Source organism: Cebus imitator, unplaced genomic scaffold (genome assembly GCF_001604975.1).
Source record: "Cebus imitator isolate Cc_AM_T3 unplaced genomic scaffold, Cebus_imitator-1.0 Scaffold489, whole genome shotgun sequence".
Lineage (NCBI taxonomy): Eukaryota > Metazoa > Chordata > Mammalia > Primates > Cebidae > Cebus > Cebus imitator.
Window position 1 is genome coordinate 616,995 of NW_016107804.1, and position 23,255 is coordinate 640,249.

Sequence of the window (23,255 nt, forward strand, 5' to 3'; positions counted from 1 at the left end):
TGCATAGCAAGAAACTGAGGTGGTGCCCATGTTCTTAATTGGTTCGACCACCACGTAGTGCAAGGGCATATCTAATTGAGATTGGTGTGGCAGTCACCTCTGAGTCCATCTGCATAAAGGATTTCACTGTGGGAAGGAATAATGATAACCAGTGTGGCTTTGTTTTGTCACTTCTATCTTAATCTCTAACCTTATAACTCCCGAACTCCTGCTCTGTTGTCTGCACTGACAATCTTCTGTTTCTCCCATAGGATGCTTTTCTTAGATGCTCTTTAAATTTGGAGAGCTTATGATTTAAAAAATCAAGGTTTCAGAAGTTTTTAAACATCTCTATGTTTGGTATTGAACTGGCAAGATAATTGGACAGAGTTTTCACCTTGTGTCTGCAAGTTTTTGCATTAAACAGACAGTGTCCTTATTTAATTGAATGTTGCAGAACTCTCAATCCCTGAAAATAATGAGAGGAAGTGAGATCGCAGAGTGGAGAAGAAAATGTGGAGAAAGAACTCAGGTCATTTCTAAATGTACAATGGGATTGGCTATAATGTTAGGAGTGGGCAAATTAAGTTGATGTCACTATTTTTTTGTGTGTGTGTCATATAGGAGTGCTTTATTTTTCAAATTAATGGTATTATGCTGTTTCTTATACATTTAAAACAATTTCCTTATTTCCATCCTTCCTTCTTTCCTTCCCTTCTCTTCCATCTTCCTCTTCCTCTCCTTCTCGCCTCCTCTCCCCTCTCCGCTTCCCCCCTCCCCTCCTCTTTCTGAGACAGGGTCTCACTCTGCCACTCAGGCTGGAGTACAGTGGCCTGATCTCAGCTCACTGAACCAGGCTCAAGCAATTCTCCCACTTTAGCCTCCCAAGTAGTTGGGACTACAGGGATTACAGGCATGCACCACTATGCCTGGCTAATTATTGCATTTTTTTGTAGAGTTAGGGTTTCACCATGTTTTCCAGGCTAGTTTTGAAATCCTAAGCTCAAGTGCTCCACCCACCCCAGCCTCCCAAAGTGCTGGGATTGTAGGCGTGCACCACTGCTCCTAGCCCATTGTGATTATTTTCAAAACAAGGATTCCTAGTCACTGGATTGCAAGCCCCATAAGAGCAGAGTCCACACATGTCCATCATGACTATATGTGTGGCATCTTTTTTTAATAAGTGGTAAATTAGATAAATGTTAGGTTAGATGGAAGGAAACATTTGTGAAGAGTGACTGGTTTTAGATTGGCTAATGGTTCTTTTCTGCTTCAAGTAGTCTCTAAAGTAGGATAAGGCCTCCATGGCTCAGATGGTTAAAAGCCATTGATGTTGGGAGGCCAGGCAACATGGTGGTTAACAGTGAGGCATCTGCAGTTAGACAGGCAGCAGTGAACTGTGCTTCAGCCAATTGCTCATGGATGGACGATTCACCCACAAATCGCCTTCTCCGTATGCTGCTGTTTCCTCATCGCGAAATGGTAATCATAGCTCATGGGGTTAGCAATTACACTAGGAAATGTGCAAAGTTCCTGATACAATGTCAAGCACTAGTATGTTTTCAGTTGATGTTAATGAACTTGAATGTCAACAGGGAGGTGCTGTAAGAATCTTGTACCATCAGGTGATTCTGTGACTGGAAGGCAGTAAGGGCAGGATGAAATTCCTGCTGGGGGTAACTCCTGTTCACTGATCCAGTTCCTTTAGCCAGCATTTCCCAAAGTGAGGTCTACTGCTTGCTACTCAAAGCAACAGATTGATGAACTGTTTATTACTGGCCCATGACAAGCTATAGGAGCTTAAGCCAAAATCAGTGTATTGCTTCATCCATTGAGAAAGCCTTACTATGAAAAAGTAAAGTATCAGCTGAATTATACAGCGGCTTAGTGGCTCTGTATAGTTCATGACTGATATTCTGGTGCAAGCCCCTTAGCTCACTGTGTACTGGTGTGGGTCAATGACTGCATTTGGAGTAGAAGGTTCTAGAGAACAGTAATCCCCTGAATTGAGAAAAGAGTTCTTCTTAGTCAAATGAGTTTGGTGGAAAACACTGCATGCCATATATTTTCTTGGATTTGATACTGCATATTAGTATATTAAAAATTTCCAGAAACCTTGAAGTAAATGAATTTGCTTAAATGTGTTTAAGCTAGTGTTTCCCATATACTGGAGTCATCTAGATACATTTGTGAGAAAGAGTGTGTGTATGTGTGTGTGTACCACTGCTTTTAATGATTTTCTGGCAAAGAAAGCACACTCATCTGAACACAGCAACAAATTACAAGAGCATGAATCACCTTCCTCCACCCAAACAAACACAAACCTAACAGCTTTCAGGTAGAAAAGGGGAGAGATAGCAAGGGGAGAGATGCCAGATGTAGGTGATGGGGAAGAAGGCAGCAAATCACACTCCCACGTGTGTACCTATGCAACAATCTTGCATGTTCTTCACATGTACCCCAAAACCTAAAATGCAATAAAATAAATAAATGGAAAAAAAAAAAGAAAATTCCTTTCATTTTTGCTAAACCATTTTAAGGAAACCAGAGAATAAAACATTTTTTTCTGTTGAACACAGTCTCTTTTAACATAAAACAACCCTTATAAGTAGTTTTCTCCAACCTAGATCTTGTTTTTATGCATCAAAGACAAGACAGTATCTTGCTATATACCATTCCTCTTAGGGAAATATTTAAAATATTTTTCTCCGGTAAGGACTGGTATTTAAAATGCTTATATCAGTGCATCAGTCGAAGCCTGGCTTGCAATGTACTAGGATCAAAGTGATCATGTCCTCTATTGAGCTTGATTCCAAATCCATTTGCACTAATTATTTTCTACAAAAATCCTAATGCATAACAAGCAGAGGCCCTAGAAGTCCTCTATTGATTTCAAATTAGTTCTTTGCAAAACCTAGTAGCAGAAAGGGATCTAGGTATGTATTTTTGATCTCCTATTAGTAAAGTCTAGTTGAAAAAGAAATAAAAGTCAGCTCTTTACTTTGTTAACATTTTTAGGTTTCTCGAGCAATGCCCTGCTTGGGTGCTGTGTGCCATGTAAGCGCCTACACTGGCCCACGTGCGTGTAGTTTTGGGGACTGGAGACACACCCCTTGCTCCAGCAACAGTGAGCTTACACTTCAGAAATGGGACCTGGTGTGGGGTCAGTGTCTTTCCTATTATGCTCAAAATTCAGATAATTTCATCTGAAAAATTCAGAAAATAAAAGTATTCCCCCCTTCAATCACCCATTATCCTTGATTTTTCACTTCTGTTAAAAAGTATACAGAGAGTCCTTTAAATGAAAAAATGGGAGAGTCACTCTAATAACTTCTCATTTGAGAAAAATCTATCTGGGTCAGTGTGAATCAGGTTTGAAATAGGGAGAAGATCCTTGTTTGCAAAGCCCGAAAAAGGCCAGAACCCTGCCCTGTCAACCTTCCCACATCTCTGAAATTCAGATAATTTAACAACCAAGGTTAGGGAAAGACAACGTGTCAGAATCTGGATCCCTATCAGGCTTTATGGCCAGGGAATCTCAAGATAAATGGCAGCAGAGGTCATGGAAATGTCCAGATTTTCTTCTGTAATGTGATTCTGTTCTTTTTCTGACCCTAGTGGACTTCTCAGCTTCCCACTGCCATTGAATGTACATATAGGAGGTGTCCTTTATTAGTTCCTATCACATTCAAGAAGCCATGGATGCCTTCCAAAGGGTTTGGGAGCAAAAGACAAAGAGAACTCGATCCTAAGCCAAGTATAGGGTTCTGCTTATATTTACATCTATGTTGGATCTAATTACTACATGGTAGGTGCAGCATAACAAAGGTACCTCTGGGATGAAAGAAAATATTTTATTGTCAGTGAATACATTCTGAACTCAAGGCAGCTTAGGAGAGTCAGTACAAACGCAGATTCAAAGCATAATGAATCGCTTGTCCCTAGATGTAACACTACTTTGAACTTTTCAATATATTTATCATGCTTTCCTGAAACTCCTAGTCTCTACGTAAAAGACAAGATGGGAAGGAAGAGAAGAAAGAGATTCACATATACTAAGCATCTATTGATGACCAGGTATTATGCTGGACACTTCAACAAGTTACTCTATCAGCCCAACCTCTGCAAGAAAGTATAGTTATTACTCTGGAGTCAGATTGAACTGGTTTAAAAATATGGCTGTGCTGCTTAGTAGCTATAGACATGAGCATGTCGCTATAGCTCTTTGAATCAAATGTCCTCATCTGCAAAATGGGAATAACAACAGTACCCGCTCCACAGGCTGCTGTCTGGGTACAGTGAGATGGTACCTGCCTAGCAAAAGGCTTGACACATAATAGATATTTAACAAATGTTGGCAATAGTGTTGCTCTTATAGCACACTGGCAACTAAGTGGGCTGTCCCCACAACTTGACCAGGAGTAAGAAGGGAAAAGAAGTTGTTATAAAAGGCACTAACAGTTCACAATCAATCAGAGTCATTGTGGATGCTTATTCTAAATCAAATCACTCGCTTAGTGTAAAGGCAACCACGTTTTGATAACAATGTTGTCCTCAGACTACTCTATATAGAACCTTGAGATAGGAGGAGACAAGAGGAAAAAAGAAGGAATTTTAAAGATCAGATCTGAGAATCTCTACTTTTGAGTAGAGACCATTATGCCAAAGGGCCTCAAACCCCGCTGATCTTCAGAATGGCCAGGAATGTGGCTGAGAAATATGGGTGCCTTGGCCCTACTCCTGGAGACTCTGAGTCAGTTGGTTGGGGGTGGCTTAGGTGTTCCCAGAGTCTTATGATCATCCAGCTTTAGTGAGCCATGACCTAGTTTCATGTATCCTTCCTGCCCCGCCTTCTCCCAAAATAAAACAGAAAGCCCACCTATGCCCAAGGCACCAGTAACTTTTACAATCTCCTTGACAAGTTGTTTTCCAGCCCTTGCTTACTCATTTGTGTTTTGGCTTACACTGAATATTCAGATGCATACACTAGGCATTCTATTTTCTTACAAGAGGCAGGACAGCAGCATGGGTTTTGGAGTCATAAAGACGTGCACTCAAGTCCAAGCACTACCACTTACTAGCTGTCTAACCTAAGGCAAGTGCCTTAACTTCTCTGGCCTCTGCTATCACATCTCTACAATTAGCATAATATCAGTGCCTATGTTACAGGTTTGTCTTGAAGAGTAAATTAGCCAGTGTATGCAAAGTGCTCCTGGAACATTAACATAAATGTTAGCTGCTCTTTTAATTCCAACGGATGTAGTTCCTTTGGCTAACATGGAACTCAACAATCATCATGTCTCTGAACATTAGCCAAAAATATTAGCCAATGAGCAGAATAGAAACATCCCTAACCCTCATCCCCCAAAGGCAAAACATGTCAAAACACAAAGGCAAAACAGCGGGGGTGGTAGCTGAATTTTTGTGGAGTGCTTTCTGATCCCATAACTGAAACCCCACGACAAAGACAGATACAATCAGATAATGATGGCAATCAATAATGATAACAGAAATTATTATTTATTTTCATAAACACAGAGTATGTGCGTCCCACTGAGTTACATACATCACATGCCAGCATTCACTTTCGGGGCAGTCAATCAATGAGAGATCTCAATATCCACCCACAGAGGCGGGAAGTGGGGGAGGGATGGAGCGAAGGTTGAGAAATTACCCACACCAGAATGACACATTCACAAAGTTAATCTAACCCAGAAGCCGTTGGTGCCATTGCAAGTTTGTGAATATGGAATACGCCTGATTGATTTTTCACTGCAGTAGCTAAACACACCATTGTTATTTCCAACAAATGTAAGGAAAGGAAAGATGAAACCATAAAAGGATTGGATATGAAGCCCCCAGAGCAGCAACAAATCACAAAAGGAAGTCTAAAAAAATTAAAAACGGTAGAGGAAGGCTGTATCTGTGTCCTAAGAGGACTCAGCTATAAAAGCATATACCGAAAATGAAAACCTGGGGCAGTAAACGCTGATCCTGACTCAACTAATAATTTGCACTAAATCTGGCCTGAGGTTCCCCCCTCCTCCCAGAACGAGTATCACAACATGGGTACCTCGCAGGCAGCAGGAAAGCCTAAAGGATGTGGACAGACAGAACGTGCTTCATTCCCAGTTCTGCCTCTTTCTAGCTGTGTGACCCTGATGAGATACCTGGACTCTCAGAGTCAGTTACTCTTTTTTATAAATGGGATAATCACATCCACACCACTAGAAAGAAAGAAATGGCAATGCACATCCTGCGTGCCTCAAAGGATCCTTGGGAGCATCAAATAAGATGCCCAGTGTGACAGCCCATCTACCCTCCAGATGTATCACAGAAACTTCTTCCTGATCCCTTGTCTCTTTCCTTTGTGCTTCTTCTGACCTGCCATGGTTATCTTCTGTGCTTTTCCCAGGACACTTACCCTTCTCCATTATTTCTCAAAGTGTGGTCCAGGGACCACCTGCACCAGAATCACTTGGGCAGTTTTTGGGAGGGGCCTTGTCAAAGATGCCATTTATTGGAGTCCAACTCAAACCTTCTAAACCAGCATCCCTAGTGACAAGGCCAGCACTTACATTCTAAGCAGGGTCCCCAGTGACCATGAGGCACACAGTCATTTAAGAACCACTGATTAAATTCATTTTATCTTTCAGCCACTTGCAACTTGTCTCCTCCATGCCCCTTAAGGACAGAGACTGTGTCTCATTTATCTTTGTAAGAGCCACACTTTGCAGTACATGCTAGGTACAGTGTATAGCATAGTCGACACTGACTGAGATACAAAATACATGGAAAAGTCCCGTACACCAGATGTTGTCATCCTCACTGTTGTCTAAATCAAGGGACATGCCATAAATAGTCCTATATAATAGTGAGGATCAGGAGCTCTGGGATCAGATAGATGTGGACTCTATTCTTAGCTTTGCTGTTTACTATTTGCAAGGCTTTAAGCCAGTGCTTACCTCTCTGAGCCTCTGTTTATATAAAATGGGCAGGATGCCTAAGTAACAGAATTATGATAAAGGATATACACAAACGGCTGAGACCCAAGCCTGTCACTAAGAAAGGCTGAGTATGCATAGCTGCTATTAGTAGTAAACTTTAACCAATAGTCTATTTAATCAGTTCTCTAGGAAACAAATCAAATAAGCTGTTTCATTCAGGGGGTCTCTCTATTGGGAAAACTAGCTAGTTTTTTCAGTCAACCTGCCTAATCTCATGACCTTTTAGCGACGGTCCTCACGAAGTCCCCATTCAGGAGTCAGGGCTGGTAAAAGTGAATGCCTGTTGGCCAGTGACTTAGATGGTACCTACGGCTGTGTCCAAATTGCCACCAATGGGATTTGCTAACATCAGGGTCATTATCAGTGGAAAAAGTCTAGTCCTGGAGATTCACAAGACTGTGTGTCCTGCACTGAGAAGAGGTCAGAAGCAGTCGTTGTGTAAAACATGACATCATTTGACCTTTCCTCTAAAAATCAGTGCATCCCTTGTGTACCCACCGTGTGGCAGCAAAGCCTCTACAGCCCTCACCCCCAGCCTTCCACCCCATCAAAATCAAGCTTGTGTGTTAAGAAAGCTTTGATAGAAACTTCCAAGGGACCTCAATCAATAATAAAACATTCCTGCCCTATGGTCAGGAATTAATATTTTCTTAAAAAGCAGGAGCTTTAGAGAGTAAGAATGAAAAACATCAGATTTGGAGTCATGTGGACTAGGTTTGAATTCCTGGGATTTTGGGCAAATGTCTTGGCTTCTCTAAAACTCGGTTTCCATTTCTGTGTAATCCGTTCACTTGAGAGATATTTACTGAGTGCCTACCATGTGCTGTGCATTGTTCCAAGTGCTGGAGCTACAGGAGAGAACAAAACTGAGTCCCTGCTTTTGTGAAGCTTACATTTTACTGGGGGTGGAGAGGAGGCAGACAGCAGAGACAACGCTAGGCAATGCAAGAGCTAAGCAAAAAAGGGCAGAGAGAATGAATGGGAAAATGTGGGTGTGCTCTTTTCCATAGGAGGACCTTTCTGATAGGTAGCACTTGAGCAGAGACTGAAACCAAGGGGAGGCTACAGCTTCAGATGATCTGGAGAGAATAACAGAACATACCAGAGACAGTTATTATGAGGATTGTATAATATTAAGGATATAAAATCTAGCACCTGGCACATAGTAAGCCCTCAATAGATGGTGGCTATAATTGTTTTTATTTGTTGTAAGGCATGTTTGAATAAAATCCATTAGAAAAATGGAATTCATCACATTACCTTCATTTTGGGAAGATTATGACAAGTCACAGCTTGGGAGTTCATACCTTCTAGACTCTATATTTATAACAGGTAAAAATGCCGATTTCAACCAAACCTAGGTTTCCAGGGCACTGGCAGCTAATGAAAATGAGGAAAATAATATCTCCAGGCTCATCCTGCAGGAAGAAGTATGCTAAGTGTGATTTCTCACCACCCAGCTTCCATTTCAGGCTGATTAAGTCACTTTAACGGTGAGTTCCTATTACCTAAAAAGGGCTCTGAGGGCTTGTTACTCCTGGGCAGTGGGAGGTTGGGAAAGAGGGGTGTGGAGGGTCATGTGAAGTAGAACTGCATAGAGACCTCATGGTCTTCGTTTCTCCATTGCTGAGGTGAGAGATCTGGAAACTCAATGTGTGAGTGTGTGTGGGGGGGTGGGGGGCAGTGGTAGGGGGGAGTAGGGAGGTTGGAGGGACAGCGAGAGAGGGGTGAAGAGAGGGATAGGGAGAGTAGAGGGAGAGAGAGAGAGATCCCCTGACCTGGAATAATAATGGCACTAATTATTAAGACAATCATCTCAAATGCCCAAATATACGTGTCTAAGTTTAAGAGCCCTAATTCTTGATTTTTAGTCCCAGTCCTGAAATAACCAATTGAGCGATACTGGGTAAGTCATTTCCCCTCTCTGAGTCCTCATCATGTTAAAGGGCTCAGGCCCCAGAGAAAAGTAGATCAAGGCTTGGTTCTTAGGCCGGCATGATCTTGGGTACGTTACTTAACTGCTTGGAGCCTCATCTGTTAAATGGGCATTTTAACAGTGAACTGCACCTTTTGAGGTAGCTAATACAGATAGAGTGCAGCATGGTGCATGGGATATGGCAAATGATCAATGAGTGCTAGATACCAGCATTTTCACCTGCTAAATACCTATCCTGCTCTCCTCATTGGCTATTCTGAAGAAGAATCAAGGGACTAGGTAAGAAAACGCTTTGTAATGTAAATGGTACTTTACAACTGTAAGGTGTTATTATTAAATTATCACCATGATTATTGCATTATATTAAGTTATGATTTTGAGCAGGGGATATAGTTTTTATAGACATGCTTCTCATAAGCTCCTTTGGTAACAAGACTGATTTTGAAAGGTTATCTTCTATGAAAGATAAAGTCACATTCTTGCTTTGAAAAGCTGAGCCTCTCAGCACTGAAACAGAACAGGTTCATCACACAGGAAGGATTAATTAGCTGTAGAATATTATTAAATGTTCTCACTCTCAATACCCACATAGAACCGGAAACTATGAAAGTGAGCAAGAGGTAATCATAGCACAGGGAAGAAAAAAAAAAAGACACAGTTGCTGGTGGTGCATATTTCAAGAGCAGAACATGTTAGTAAATTATAATCTGATTCATAGCACATCAGCTCATTCTCTTTTTGGAGTCATTGTTCTGAATCTAGTCTTCAGGGTTGCCTGCTTCTTTTTTTTTTGGTTTTTTTCTTCTAGCACTGGGATCAAAAAGAAAAGGAAGCTGGACTTTTCATTGTTTACATTTAAAGAGTGCTGTGGTGTGGATGTTTACACTGAAATGCAGGATATTTGAAAGACTAGGAAAGAAGAGGAGGCAAATACAGATACAGGTATTTATAATTATACAGCAAATATAAAATGTCTCTCCAAATTATTTGAGAATTGAAAATTTTCAAATAATGGAAAAATAACAGAGGTTCCTAAAAGTGATTGCTCCAGCGGGCCTTAGGGATGACAGAGTCCGGTGACCGCAGAACCCCTTGTCTCAGCTACCAGGGGCAAGTGCCGTAAATGCAGATTCCTCTGGGTCTCCTCTCTGGGGATGGGTCTCGGGAATCTGCATTTCCTAGTCCTCTGCTTGGCAGCGTAGAAACCAAGCTTGGAGGGAAGAAATGGGATTTATCAGCTGGGTCAAACAGCTGGTTAGTAAGAAAGCAGGAACCAGAATTGGAATTTTCCAACTCCCAGCCACACCGCAGGGCCTCCTTCTCTGTTTCATCTGAAGTCCACTTTATTGGCCTCACTGGCTTGGCATGGAGAGGATCTCTGCTCTCGTGGAAACTGAAATAGGCCTTCTCTCCTCTTTATCATAGGGATGGAATTTTCCCAGGGGTTAAGCACAGATATATGAAATCCCACAGTATGCCATAGACGGTAGGATTCCACAGTGGGGTCTACAGATAGCATTTGAGAAATTCCACCCACATAGCAAACAAGGGCAAGGTATAGCCTGGGCAGAAGTTCATGGTATAAACTCTAAGCGGCACTTAATCCAGCTGTTTTCCCAAGATTGGCATGTCTCGAGGGGCAAAAGACAGTCTTATTCCTGTCATATTGCCAGGACAGTGTTTGCCACTTCGTAAATATCAGTGAGTAGTTTGTAGAATAAATATAACAGTACAAAAAGTATAAAAAAGAAAAGTAACATGAATTGTCTTATATATAGGCCTACTATCAGTAGGGAGTAATAATAGCAATGATGATGATGATGATGATATTAATACTAAAACAACAGCAGGGAACTAACATTATTGAGTGCTTCCTGTGAGCCACCACTACACAAGCTGAGCTCTTTCTTACACAAAATATCATATTGAATCCTCACAACAATTCCAGGAAGCAGCGACTGTCATCACCCCCTTTATACAGATGAGACATTGGAGGCACAAGGTGTTCAAATATAGCCACATGCCACATGATGTTTTGGTCAATAACATTGGTTCCATAAGATTATAATACTGTATTTGTACTGTCCCTTTTCTATGTTTAGATATGTTTATATACAAAAATACTTACCATTGTGTTATAATTGGCTACAGTGTTCAATACGGGAACAGGCCCTACAATTGCATAGCCTAGGAGCAACGGGCTATGCCATGTAGTCTGGGTGCATAGCAGGCTATACCATCTAGGTTTGCATAAGTATTCTCTATGATGTTTTCACAATAATGAAGTCACCCAACGATGCATTTCTCAGAATATATTCCCATCATTAAGTGATACACGACTGTGATATGTCCAAGGTCACCAGTGGAAAGTAACGGAGCCAGAATTCTAACCCAGCCTGGACTGACTCAACGTTAATACTCTTCCCTACTCCATTTTCCAGCCTCCAAACCCCCTGCACATTCAGAGCATCAAGGCTGTTGCCACTTCCACCCAGTCTGGTAAGGTGGACTTGCCTGGAGGTTCTCCAGAGTCGAAGGTATAGGCTGATGAAGGAAACAGCATCACCAATGCTTGTTGGCTCAGAAGCAGCTCAGCTGAAGACCATGTGCCCATTAGTACAGGGTAAATACCTAATAGTCTAGCACGGTAGTCGTCAAAGAGTGTATATTCAAAAAGCAACTGCTGAATAAGCAGGTGTATCCATAAATGAATTATTGAACAAATAAACAAGTGAGCTAATCAAACGTACAATGACTATCTCATTTTAGCTTTCAAACATAGGGCAATAACCTCTTTTCCTCACATTTACTTCACTGTCTCCCTTCTTACTTTTTGGTCTTTAGTAGGTAGAGCAGCTGGTGTCTGAAATCACATATTTTACACAGTTTTACAAGTCCTTTGGGGCTAGGGCTATATCAACATGAGGCTGCTTTACTGCTCACATTGAACGTGTTCAAAACTAAACTCATCATCCAGTCCTAAACCACTTTACTTGACATCTATAGACCCTTCCCTTGAAAGTTCACCTTGAGAAATCCATTTTTAATGCCACTTCCCTATGAGAATTTTTCTGGTCTCCAACAACTATAGGTAATTTCTTCCTCCTTTAATCAAACTGCAATTCTCCAACACGGTGCATTTCTCTTACTATATTTAATGCCATAATCATTTCCATATTAGCCTTACAAATCCTCTTTCTTTATCAGACTATGTGTTTCTGAAGAGCAGGAGGGAAGCTACTCAGACTAAGAGTGGAGACCATATATTGAGGACCAGCCATAGAGGAAGCGTTTTCTATCTTTTTGCATTTCTTCCTCGTAAGTCCATGAACAGTAGGTACTATGTTTGCCGTTTTGCAGATGGAGAAACTAAAAATAACTTGCATGTTGAAAGCTCAAAAAGGTTAAGTGACTAGTGGAATATTTGGGTAAGTGGTAGCATTTGAAGCCAGGTCTGTCAGATGATTCAGTTTGTGTTCTGAATCACAAGACTGCAACTTGCCATCTAGGTTCTCATTCCCGTACCTTGAGTACAGAGGTGCTCAAGACATTTTAGATAATGTGAACAACAGAGGCTAAGATTATAGTAACGTCTGGCAGTGGCCATGTGGGCAAGTCTTCTGGGACAAACACGGATTTGTAGTCATTAGAGGGCTTGGCACCTTTCCTGCTCCTCCATCTGCCACCAGAGAGAGACTGGGGTAGGCTGGGTCTCTGCCTATTGGCAGAGACCTCTACCTCACCGGTCCATTACAGTTGCAACCTACAGTAACAACCAGCACATGGCCAACCTTAGGAGACCTGCCCCTGATCGTGGTGGCCAGCACAGCCACGTGCACTCACCCGCAGGGTTGTGATGGTGGCAGGATCCCGGAGCCGGCCCTCCTCATCTTTCAGATTGTAGCCTTCGGGCCTCTTATCACGCTCGCTGACTTTCCACAGCTTCACAGTTTTATCTGTAGTGGGCAACCAGATCAAATCAGAATTACAGTGAAAAGCAAGCTTCTAAGGGAGTTTTCCTGGGGGCAGTTAGGAGAGGAAGAGGTAAGTATGGAGAGAATTGCTACAGAAGCTGGCTCAGGTAAAGGCTTGCTGTGCATAATTCCCATGTGATTTGAAGGCAGAGCTCATATTTCAAAACAAAAACATATATCATACTGGGACAAATGGTTTTCCCTGACAATGGGCTCTCCAATCTATAGCTTATAGATTAATTTAGCTCATTCAATAAGAGCATTTATTGAACATTTCAAAACAAAATATTTCAAAACAAAAACATATACCGAGACAAATGTTTTTCCCCGACAATGGGCTCTTAAATCTATAGCTTATACTTTAATTTAGCTCATTCAATAGAAGAATTTATGGAACATTGAATAATAAGAGAAGTGACATACACAGAGCTTACAATGTAACTAAGCATTTTACATGAAAAATTGGTTTAATAATCATGACTCTGGAGGTATGTGCTATTAATTATCTCTTTTAGCATCCCACCTCACTGACATATTGTCCTCACCATGTCCTAAAAAGCTCTTGATGACCTGCCCTCTCCACTTTCTCCAACTTTCTGATCTCCCTGTCCACCCTCTCCCTGCTCACTCACTGTGGTCCTGCCACATGGCTTCCCTGCCACTCCTGGTACACATTAAGCTCACTCTGGCCTCGGGGCCTTTGCACTTGCTATGTCTTCTGCCAGGAAAGCCCTTTACCATCTTTTTTATGTAATTTGCTCCTTCACTTTGCTCTTGCTGCTTGCATCCCAACCTTAGAGAGGCTTATGTAAAACCTACCTAAAAATGCTGTCTTTAGAACCTTTCTTTATCTCCTCTCTCCTGCTTTATTTTTCTTCATAATACTTTTTACTACCTGACAATTGGTTGATTATTTATCAAATAACGATCTGTCTCTCTCATTAGAGTATAACATTGTTGAAGGTAGAGACTCTGTTTATCACTGTACCACCAGCACCCAATACAGTGCCTGACACATAGTAGCTGCTCAATAAACATTAGTAGGGCAAATGAACAAATCTCATCTACTTACACAGTGCATATTTCTAGCAATATTTAGGAAAATAAAACAGTAAGGAGATACATCAAAATGCTCCTTTCCTTTTGCGCCTCTATGGAGTCTCCAGCTGGAAACTATCTTTCTTACTTTTGTACTGCCCCAGCACTTTATACGACTTGATGACACCGGCCATTCTCCATAGCATTGAAACAGAGAACCCTCATCTCTACAGAACTCCCATGAGCACTCCCATCTCTACAGGGGTCATGCAGGCCAAAGAAATCAGTAAAAAGGGCTAAAGGATCTGTGAAGCTGGAATGGCCTGCCTCACATGCAGGCTTTTAATTCCATTTTTTAAAGGGACATGTTCAGGCCAAACAAATCATGTCTGCCAGCCACATGCCTTGGTGGGCTTTCCTTAACAGATCCAATGTACATTTTTTAATACTTATTTTAACATATCTTTTGGAAGGCAGAAACTTGGTTGCCTTCTTTGTATTTCTCTCTATCCTGCACAAGCTAGGCTTTGGAATTAGACAACCTTGAGCCTAATCCCCACTCTGACAACAGCCACAAGGCCAAAGACAGGGGTTCCCACACAGTAAGTACATAACTAGTCTGTCCGTTTGTCTGTCCATCTATCCTTCCCTCCCTTTTTTCCTTCCTTCATTTCTTCCTTCATTCCCTTCTTCCTTCCCTTCTTCTCTCCTTTCTTCCCTTCCTCTCTTCTTCTTCCTTTTTTTTTTTCTGAGATAGGGTCTCACTCTGTCACCCAGGTTGGAGTACAGTACAGTGGCATGGTCACGGCTCACTGCAGCCTCAACTTCCTGGACTCAGGTGACTCATCTCAGCCTCCAGAGTAGCCAGGACCACAGGCACACACCATCACACCCAGCGATTATTTTTTTTGTAGAGACAAGGTTTGTCATGTTGCCCAGGTTAGTCTCGAAATCCCAGCCTTAATCAATCTGCCCATCTTTGCCTCCCAAAGTGGTGGGATTACAGGCATGAGCCATCACAACCGACCATAACTAGTATTTCTTAAGCAACAAATAGGACTGCCAGATTTAGCAAGAAAAAAGTACAGAACACCCAGTTAAGTTTGAACTTCAGATAAGCAAAAAATAATTTTTTTAGTATGAGTATATCCTACATAGTTCATTCTTACAAAGAAAGATGGTTTCTTTGTGCCTCAGTTTCTTCATTTGTAAACTGGGGAAATAGTGTCTTTCTCATGGGGCTGCTATGAGGATTAAATAAATCACAGCATGTAGAGTGTTTAACACAGTGTTAGGCTTCTAATAATGGTCCACAAATGACAGCTTTTATCAGAATTAGCAAATTGGGCAACTATTCTGCCATAATAACATGTTGCTCTGACAGCTTTAGCTTCATCCCTTGATGATGTCAGCACATACTATTTCTTCTCTGTAAACACTGTCAGGGGAGAAAAGCTGTCCCTCTGGGATTTCCTTCCTTTTTTGCCCCTTGCTTCACTCCTCCACTTCTCCTCACCTGACTTCCTGCCATCACCTCTCAATTCTCATGCCTTCAGGGGGACAGATCTTCAAAGCAGGATATGTGGATCACAGTTCCATTTGCCTTGAAGCTGCCAGAAACAAATGCCTTATTCTTAGAGGTCTTAATATACTACATTGTGAAGTGGGCTTTCAGCAGCAAATAAGTGCCCAGTTTCTCGTATCTGGGCATCACTCGGGCTGCTCATGTCTGACACACTGGCAAGGCTGCTAAGTGTATGATTTGTGTGCTCTGAATTGTGCAGTCACCCTGGCTTGTGCTGGAGCAAAAGGAGATCCTGCTGCATACTGAACTGCTTTTTAGGTTGAGAAAATGAGCATGGGCCATATTTATACAGTCATGTGATTAGATCTTCATCAGCTGTGGCTTAGAGCATCCCAAGAGTCAGTAAATCTTAATACCAAATATTTTTCGTTGCTTGGGTTTGGAATGTATCCTATCCCATTTGCAAAGCTAACACTGTATATTTTTCTTATCATGAATGATAAATTGCTATACAGAGAAACAGAGAAACCATGGGTACAACATAAAGAATAAAAATCACCTACAACCTCTCTAGTCAGGGATGATCGTCATCAATATTTTGCATAAATCATTATAGTACTTTCTCTGTGTACTTTTGGGGGAGAATACAAATCTATAATATTGCATATATAGATTTGTTATTTTCTCATTTTATTTCCTTCTTTTTATTATACAAATGGCACACAGAATGGTTATTAAAATAATCATAAAGGTAAAGAAGACCTCCCTTAATTCCACTACATAGAGATAACTATTATAAAATTTTGTGATTCTTTTTTATGTTGATGTATACAATTATATAATTGTTTTTAGTAAGTATAATATGGCATACTTAGTTTATAGTATGCATTTGCCTAGTCATATTTATTTATACCAACATATATCCCTGCAAATGTATTTATAGGGATAGAATATGTTATGTATACTATAACATTATAGTATATATGATTTATAATAGTGAGAATTTGTTAACAGCTAAAGGAGTAATAGTAGGAGGCTTACTAGTAAAGCACAGAAGAATCATATAAGGAATACTATGTGGTCATTATGGTATTTTAGAATATTTAGCAATTGGGAAGATATTCATATTATTAAATGTTATGTTAATAAAAATCTAGCTACAAAAGAGTTTGCAGAATATATCCTATTTCTGTTAAGAAAGAAACAGATTTATTCATGCCTTTTTGCTTTTTTCTTTAAAAAACATTAACAGTAGTTCTCTCTGGATGGGAACACTTTTATTATCTATGTTTTTCTGTATTTTTTTTTTTTTTTACGATGAACGTGTACTAATTTCATAGCAAGAAAAACAAATTCAGTATACCTCCCCTTCTCATTGTAGGTATTAAAGTGGAAGTAGAAAATGAGGTAAAACAATGTGTTTTCATGTGGTAAATAATTTGAGAGTCTAGATTCACAATAGAATGTTGGTTTTATTTTTTATTAAAATTGTAAGGTTGAAAATATATTCTAGCAGAAAGTAAAAACTGTTCCCAACTATAATAAGATAAGCACTGCATTTTCTTAAAGATAATTGATGGTGAATTCAATCCAATTCCCCATGGTTGGGTTGCCTGGAGTCATTCTTGACTTTATTATCACACTATTTTTCTTGACTCAGTGTCTTGAAGCTTTGTGAATAAAAGAGTCTAAGGAACATGTGGCTGTTAATATGAGTAATGACTTTTTCTTTCTTCTTACTGGTTCTCTGAGTAGTTTATCATCACTTGTGGCGGCTTTTAAACACAATCTTATCATCTATCTTCATTTTCTCTTTTGTACAGTAATTTCAATTGTCTTCCATTAATTTTTGCGTGTTAACCTATTTGGCCTAAGGGGGATTCTCAACCTCAATATTAGTATAAAAAAGAAAATTACATAAGAACATGGGAATTTTTCTTAGAAGAATCATTTTGAGATGCTGTTGGCATATGAAATGGTATCCCAAATGGGAAGATAATATCTTTGTTAATCAAAAAACTATTTAAAAACTCAATTAACAGAATATTATGCTATATAATTAATCTTCATTGCATTTCACTGATTTCTTTCCCATCTCCCCAACAAAGTAGTTAGTAAGTCCTTGAGTTTCACTGCAATAATCAATAGGCTGAATTTCATAATATAAGGTTAGTTAGCTACAGAAGACAATTAGACATGTTTCCTCTGCCTGAAGTAATTAAGTCACAATTATCAGAAGTCTCTTTTATTCTGAGTAGTGTTGAATCTGCAAAGCCTGTTAATGAAACTTAAATAGTAAAATTAAAAGATTAAATAGTAAACTTAAATAGTAAAATTAAAATACATGGTTTGGCTTCCAAGAAATCCAATTACAAAATGTAGACAGAACAATAAATATAGTTCTGAGAAAGAATCAAACTACTTGGAGCCTGGAAAAACAGACGAGGAGAGATCTGGTCATGAGGGGATGGGATATGCTTGGCTAACCCTAAACCAGCTGCTTCTGAATTGTCATTTTTTAGACTTCTACGATGGCTTTATATTTGAGAGATTTGGGGTTCAAGTGCATTAAATAACTTCCCCCTTTTTTCCATAAGATTAATATAAGACTCATTGTAAAAACTTTACAAGTTATAATGATAAAAGGAACAAATTTACAGGTTACCCATACTGTACAAAAATTAATCATGGTGAACCTTACGGTGTATTTCCTTCCAGTCTTTAAAAATATTCATGTATGTTTGATCACATCATTTACACTGTATTTTTTCACTGAAAATATGAACATTTCTCTTTCTTTTTAAATATCTTGCTTCTTGCTTCTCAATTTAAATTAAAATGTATATTCCTCATAGACTCACAAATAAGATAAAATGAATCATTCTCCAGCTCGTTTTCTTGGGAAAGGGTGTTTAATTTTTAAATACGAATCCTCTTAATTGTTATGCTATTCAATTAGCACCCTTTAACATATGACTTTATGCCAAGTTGTTTTGAGCTTAGATGGCTTCTTTTAGCAAGGATTTAAGAACCTAGAGGTTAGGTAATTCCCATATATAAAGACTTACCCAGTGATTATGTAATTTGTCTCTGTATTCAATATCCAACATTTTCTCTCTCTGACCTATTTATATCAATTCCTTCTCATCCAACAAAGGGTATAAGTGTGGAGGGAGATAGGGAAGATAACCCTTTCTTGATCAGTTTTTTGATAAATGTCCTATTTCTTCTTGACTTGTGTTCCTATCTTACAGCTTAATTATTGTCAGAGAGACACACAGCCATCTGCTTTACAGACCCTAAAATATATTCAGGGATTAATAACTTCTATTCAATATGCCAACCTCACAGAGACAGCATGTTGAGTATCCTGAAATGTATTCCCAGAATAACATTCAGTGAATCTTAAGACAGGAAGTCGCATTCCTAAAACACCTGCAAATAATCTGCAATAGTTGAAAACTGCAGATAATGGGCCTCACATAATTGGGCCATAAATTTGATATTTTTAAAAACAATAGTTACTATTTAGTCAGGGCCTAATCTGTGTGTGCCAGGCACACTGCTAAGCATCTTGTAAATGTTAGTTTCTAAGTTTTTCAACAACCTGCACGGTTCAAAGGAAAACTGAGGCTAAGAGAGATTGAAATATATAGTTTGGCTGACTGCATCTCCGAAAATACCAAACAGGAAAAGTCACTTCCACCTACCATTAGTAGACAGAAGAAAGTAAGCTGCATTCTGCTGGGGGAGCCATCTTATTTTATTGATTTTTTCTTCTATTTCTAAACTCTTCAGGTAATCGAACTCGGGTTCATGGCTCTGGAATGTGCTGTAAACATTGTATTCACCCCTACGATGAATCTGATTTTTACTCTGTAAGAAAGGAAAAAAATACACAAAAGATTAAATCATGCTGGCCAACTGCAAAACTCACCAACTCCCTTTTTTCCCAGCCTAGTCATTAGGGGTGGGATGAGGGAAGGGCCATGATAGTCACTGGCACCTCTGAAATACACACACACACACACACACACACACACACACACACACATATATGAAATATTTATACACATTTATATATAAAATATATACATGCATATATAATATATACACATATAAAATATATATACTATGTATACATATATAAAATTATACACATGAACTTCTGTACTATCATATAGCATATATAATATATACATAGGAATATATTAAAATAGAACAAAATTTTTAAATCAATATAAATAGAATTTCTATTTGCACCCTAACAGATGCTGCAGTCACCCTCCAGAGTGAGCCATCCCACAGTGGCATTCATAAATATTTATATTGACCCCTTACAGAGAGTTCAAAGTTGTAGCATCTGCGACTTTCATTGGCCTTTTAAGATCTCACCTGATTCTCCTGAAATCTCTAAAGTAGGTGGGACAAGGAAATAGATGAAAGAGGTTCAGATATTAAATGACTTCCCCAAGGTCTCACAGCTCATAAGGAGCCGATTTGGGCATCAGATATGCCCCTGCTCCTTTTTTTTTTTTCCCACATGAGTGACAAAGCAGACAGTAGCTCAGGGATGCTACCTGCATCATTAAGCAATGATGAGACTTTACCTCTTGGCTTTCCTCTAGCACTGATTATACAGTGAGCAAACAGCAGGGACTACATACATGATGGGAAAATTAAGCACAAGGGCAAGGGTCTGCAGAAAGGGGAAGAAAAGAAAAGGAGAGAGGAGAAAAAACAGGATATGAAAGAAAGGAGAAGAGGAAAACGAAAAGGGAGGTTTTATTTCAGGTATTTTAGATCCTTCTTACCAAGAGCTTCAAGATGCAGGCTTTGAAAAACTGTTAAAAAATTCAAATCTGAGTCTTACGAAATATTTGTTATAAAAGCCTGACTCTTAATAAAAGGCTTAATTTTCAAATGTATATTCCTACATGGATATAAAACATCCAAACCCAAATCTCAGCTTACGAACTGGTGAAAGTGCTGAACCCTGGGTGTGAAATGTGTTTGTGTGGACTCTCTGGGTGTGTGCCTCCTGAGAATTCACTCCTGGAGTTCACCCACCGAAGTCAACAGCAGGTCTCCCTTAGATGATGTCACATGGGTATGTTTCTCAGATTTAGTGCTCATTTTAATCCTAAGACTGGCCACAAAGCTTAACAAGTGTTAACTGCAGGTTCTTTATCCTCATTGATATTTATTTTTTATTGAACAAAACTACCCTGCTTTAGAAAATGTGTCCCCCATCATTCTACGAATGAATCAGACTTCCCAAATAGATCACTAAATTAAAATAGGTGAAACCTATAAATAGCTAATGGAAAATGTAGAGCAGAATATTACTGGCAACATGCTGCCTTGGGTAATTTATGCTAAATAGCTCCTCTGGTTCCTCTTTATCATCACTGGGAACCTAATTGGGTTTTTTTTTTTTTTTAAGGAAAAGCTAGAAAAGGAGGTTTGAAAATCAATGTTCAAAAGACTTTAAATCCTGACATACTTGGTACTTTCCTGCTTATTTGCAGAGAGAGCCAGTCCACCTTAACAATAAATTTATAACAGTGTTGATTTGCTACCATCCAAATCAGACTGTCAAGTGTGTGTAGTATGTGCCAGACCAATTAGCACTAGGCAGCTCTGGAAAAGCAGGAAAAATTCCAGGTCACGAAGAGCTATTAGTTTCTACTTGCCAACCACATTTTCGTGTTTCCAGGGCCAATGGAATAGGCTGGATGCCTGATTTAATACTGAACACTTGAATTTATACAGAATCCCGAGGGATTACGATGCCCTTATAGAAATTAATTGCAAATAATGTGCAATTACCAAATATATCACCTCTAAATGAGGCTTTCCTTTTTTGAGAGGAGGTGTAACGCAAATGGCTTTGAGGCACAAAGCAGGCTTTAAATTGCTAGGGAAGTCTCTTGTGAAGCCTTTCTCTCACACTGGGCCTCCCTCATGCTTCCCGAGTGCCCGGTGAATCTCAGAGGCAGGCAGTGGCAGATGGGGGAGTTACTAGAACACAGACTGGCCTGCTGGAAGCTCCAAGACCATGCCAGTGGAGGCCAAGGAAATCAAATTGGGCCATAATTCCATGCTGTCAAACAGAAGCAGACACCAAAAAACTCAATTTATATGAAAAAGGGAAACAATTCCTAGTGGAACTCATGTCTCAGGAAGAAATGAGCTTATGAGAGTCACTGGAAGTTAGAACTCTTGCTCAGAAATGATCCTATATGTAGCACTCAGCTCCAGGGCCCTTTGTGTCACCTGTAGTGACACAGTGATGTGTATCATATGCTTTACTCAAATGCCAGCTTGTGGCCTTTTACTCCCTTTGGTGAGGCGAGCTATCATTTTCTTCTCTCCTGACCCAAGTTGTCCTCTTCACATCTGTTGGGAAACAAACTATGTTTTTTACCTCCTATGTATTCTGGCAGGACCTGAAATGAAGGGAGACTGAATTTCAATGGCTCTATGACAGATCCCACTGAAAAAGGAGGAGTTACGCTCAACAAGCACCCACGTGAGAAGTGAAGTTGTTTTGAAGGTGTAACATCCAGGCTTAGAAAGATAAGGCCATGCCCAGAAAAGGCTCTCTTTAATGGGGCTTTTATGAGTCTGAATGTTGATGTTAATGACTTTTAGGCAGTTTTTAGTTTTCAAGCAAAGTAGCAGGGTTAAGGGAGACACATAAGGATTAAGGAACAGTAGGAGGCCTCCTTTAAAAAGAGAAGAAATGGGCATTTTGCATTCACCACCACTTACCTCCTGCTCTCGTTGAAATATTACAACCCGACCCCCCTTGTCCCCTGTCGCTAGTAATTCTCCTGTGTGGTTGAATTCTACCGTAGAGATAATGTCAGCTGCAAAGAAGAAGACAAAGGCAATTTAAGTAACTGCACACTTACTTTGAAAGGATAGATAATAGACATACTTTTCTGTGCATTTAAGGGCTTAGGGCTTTGTCTCTGCAGTGGAATTTACAAGGATGTTATGTTCTAGGTTTTAAATGCCACCAGAAGTGGCACTTGGGAAATAAATTTCCTAGATGCCCACACTGCACTGTAGTCTCCCGAAACATCTGGAGAGAATAAAAGGGAAAAGCGCATTTAGACCCTTTTGTTTAAAGTAAGAGAAAATTAGCTTCATGATGGCTGATGGAAATGGCGATTTTCTTTGATAATTTCTACCAACCACAAACACTGTGCACCCATGGCCTTTACACCATGCCAAGAATCTTCCCCACACAGGTTGCAGTTGTGGCTGTTCACATCAGGGCTGGGGGCTGTGATGAAGCGAGGCGAGGATACTTGAAGCTCAGACATGGAAAATGGAGGAAGAGAGCACAAAGAGATCATTGGGAAAACTCTGCCAGGCACGAATTCAAGGAAGGAACTGAGGAATGCTCCAGCTTGACCCATGTCCCTCCTTTTCTTGTGAGTGCAACACATCCTTTTGGAAGAGCATGGCTTATTTCAACCCTGGGAGAATGGCACTGAGAAAACAAGGTCGTAAGGGCAGAAAAGTGAGGGCAATTTGTACTCTGTATTTCTAATCGGAGAAAATGTACAGGCACCAGGAACTCAGATCACAGATAATTGCCGAAGGAATGCCAGCCTGCCAAGTCTTTTTTCCATGCTGGTTACCCCCAGAGGAACATGGACAGGTAAATTACCTATGATTGGATTTATTAGGGCTATTTTTAGAAAAATGTCAGAGGTTAATTCCCCCACAATTATTCCCCTGCAGGGCTCCAACAATTGCTACTAAGAGTACAAATGAGT

General features: G+C 40.0%; 1 protein-coding gene across 17 annotated transcripts in view; it reads right to left on the minus strand.

Moving 5' to 3' along the window:
- Positions 1–23,255, minus strand: part of PPP2R2B (protein phosphatase 2 regulatory subunit Bbeta) — a 499,440-nt gene that overhangs the window by 92,903 nt on the left and 383,282 nt on the right. For all 17 annotated transcript variants that reach the window (XM_017513237.1, XM_037733010.1, XM_017513236.2 and 14 more), the window contains 3 exons: positions 22,237–22,334; positions 19,170–19,335; positions 12,766–12,878 (listed from right to left, as the gene is read on the minus strand). In XM_017513237.1, coding sequence (XP_017368726.1) covers positions 12,766–12,878; positions 19,170–19,335; positions 22,237–22,334 — 377 coding nt within the window. The remainder of the gene's footprint in view (positions 1–12,765; positions 12,879–19,169; positions 19,336–22,236; positions 22,335–23,255) is intronic.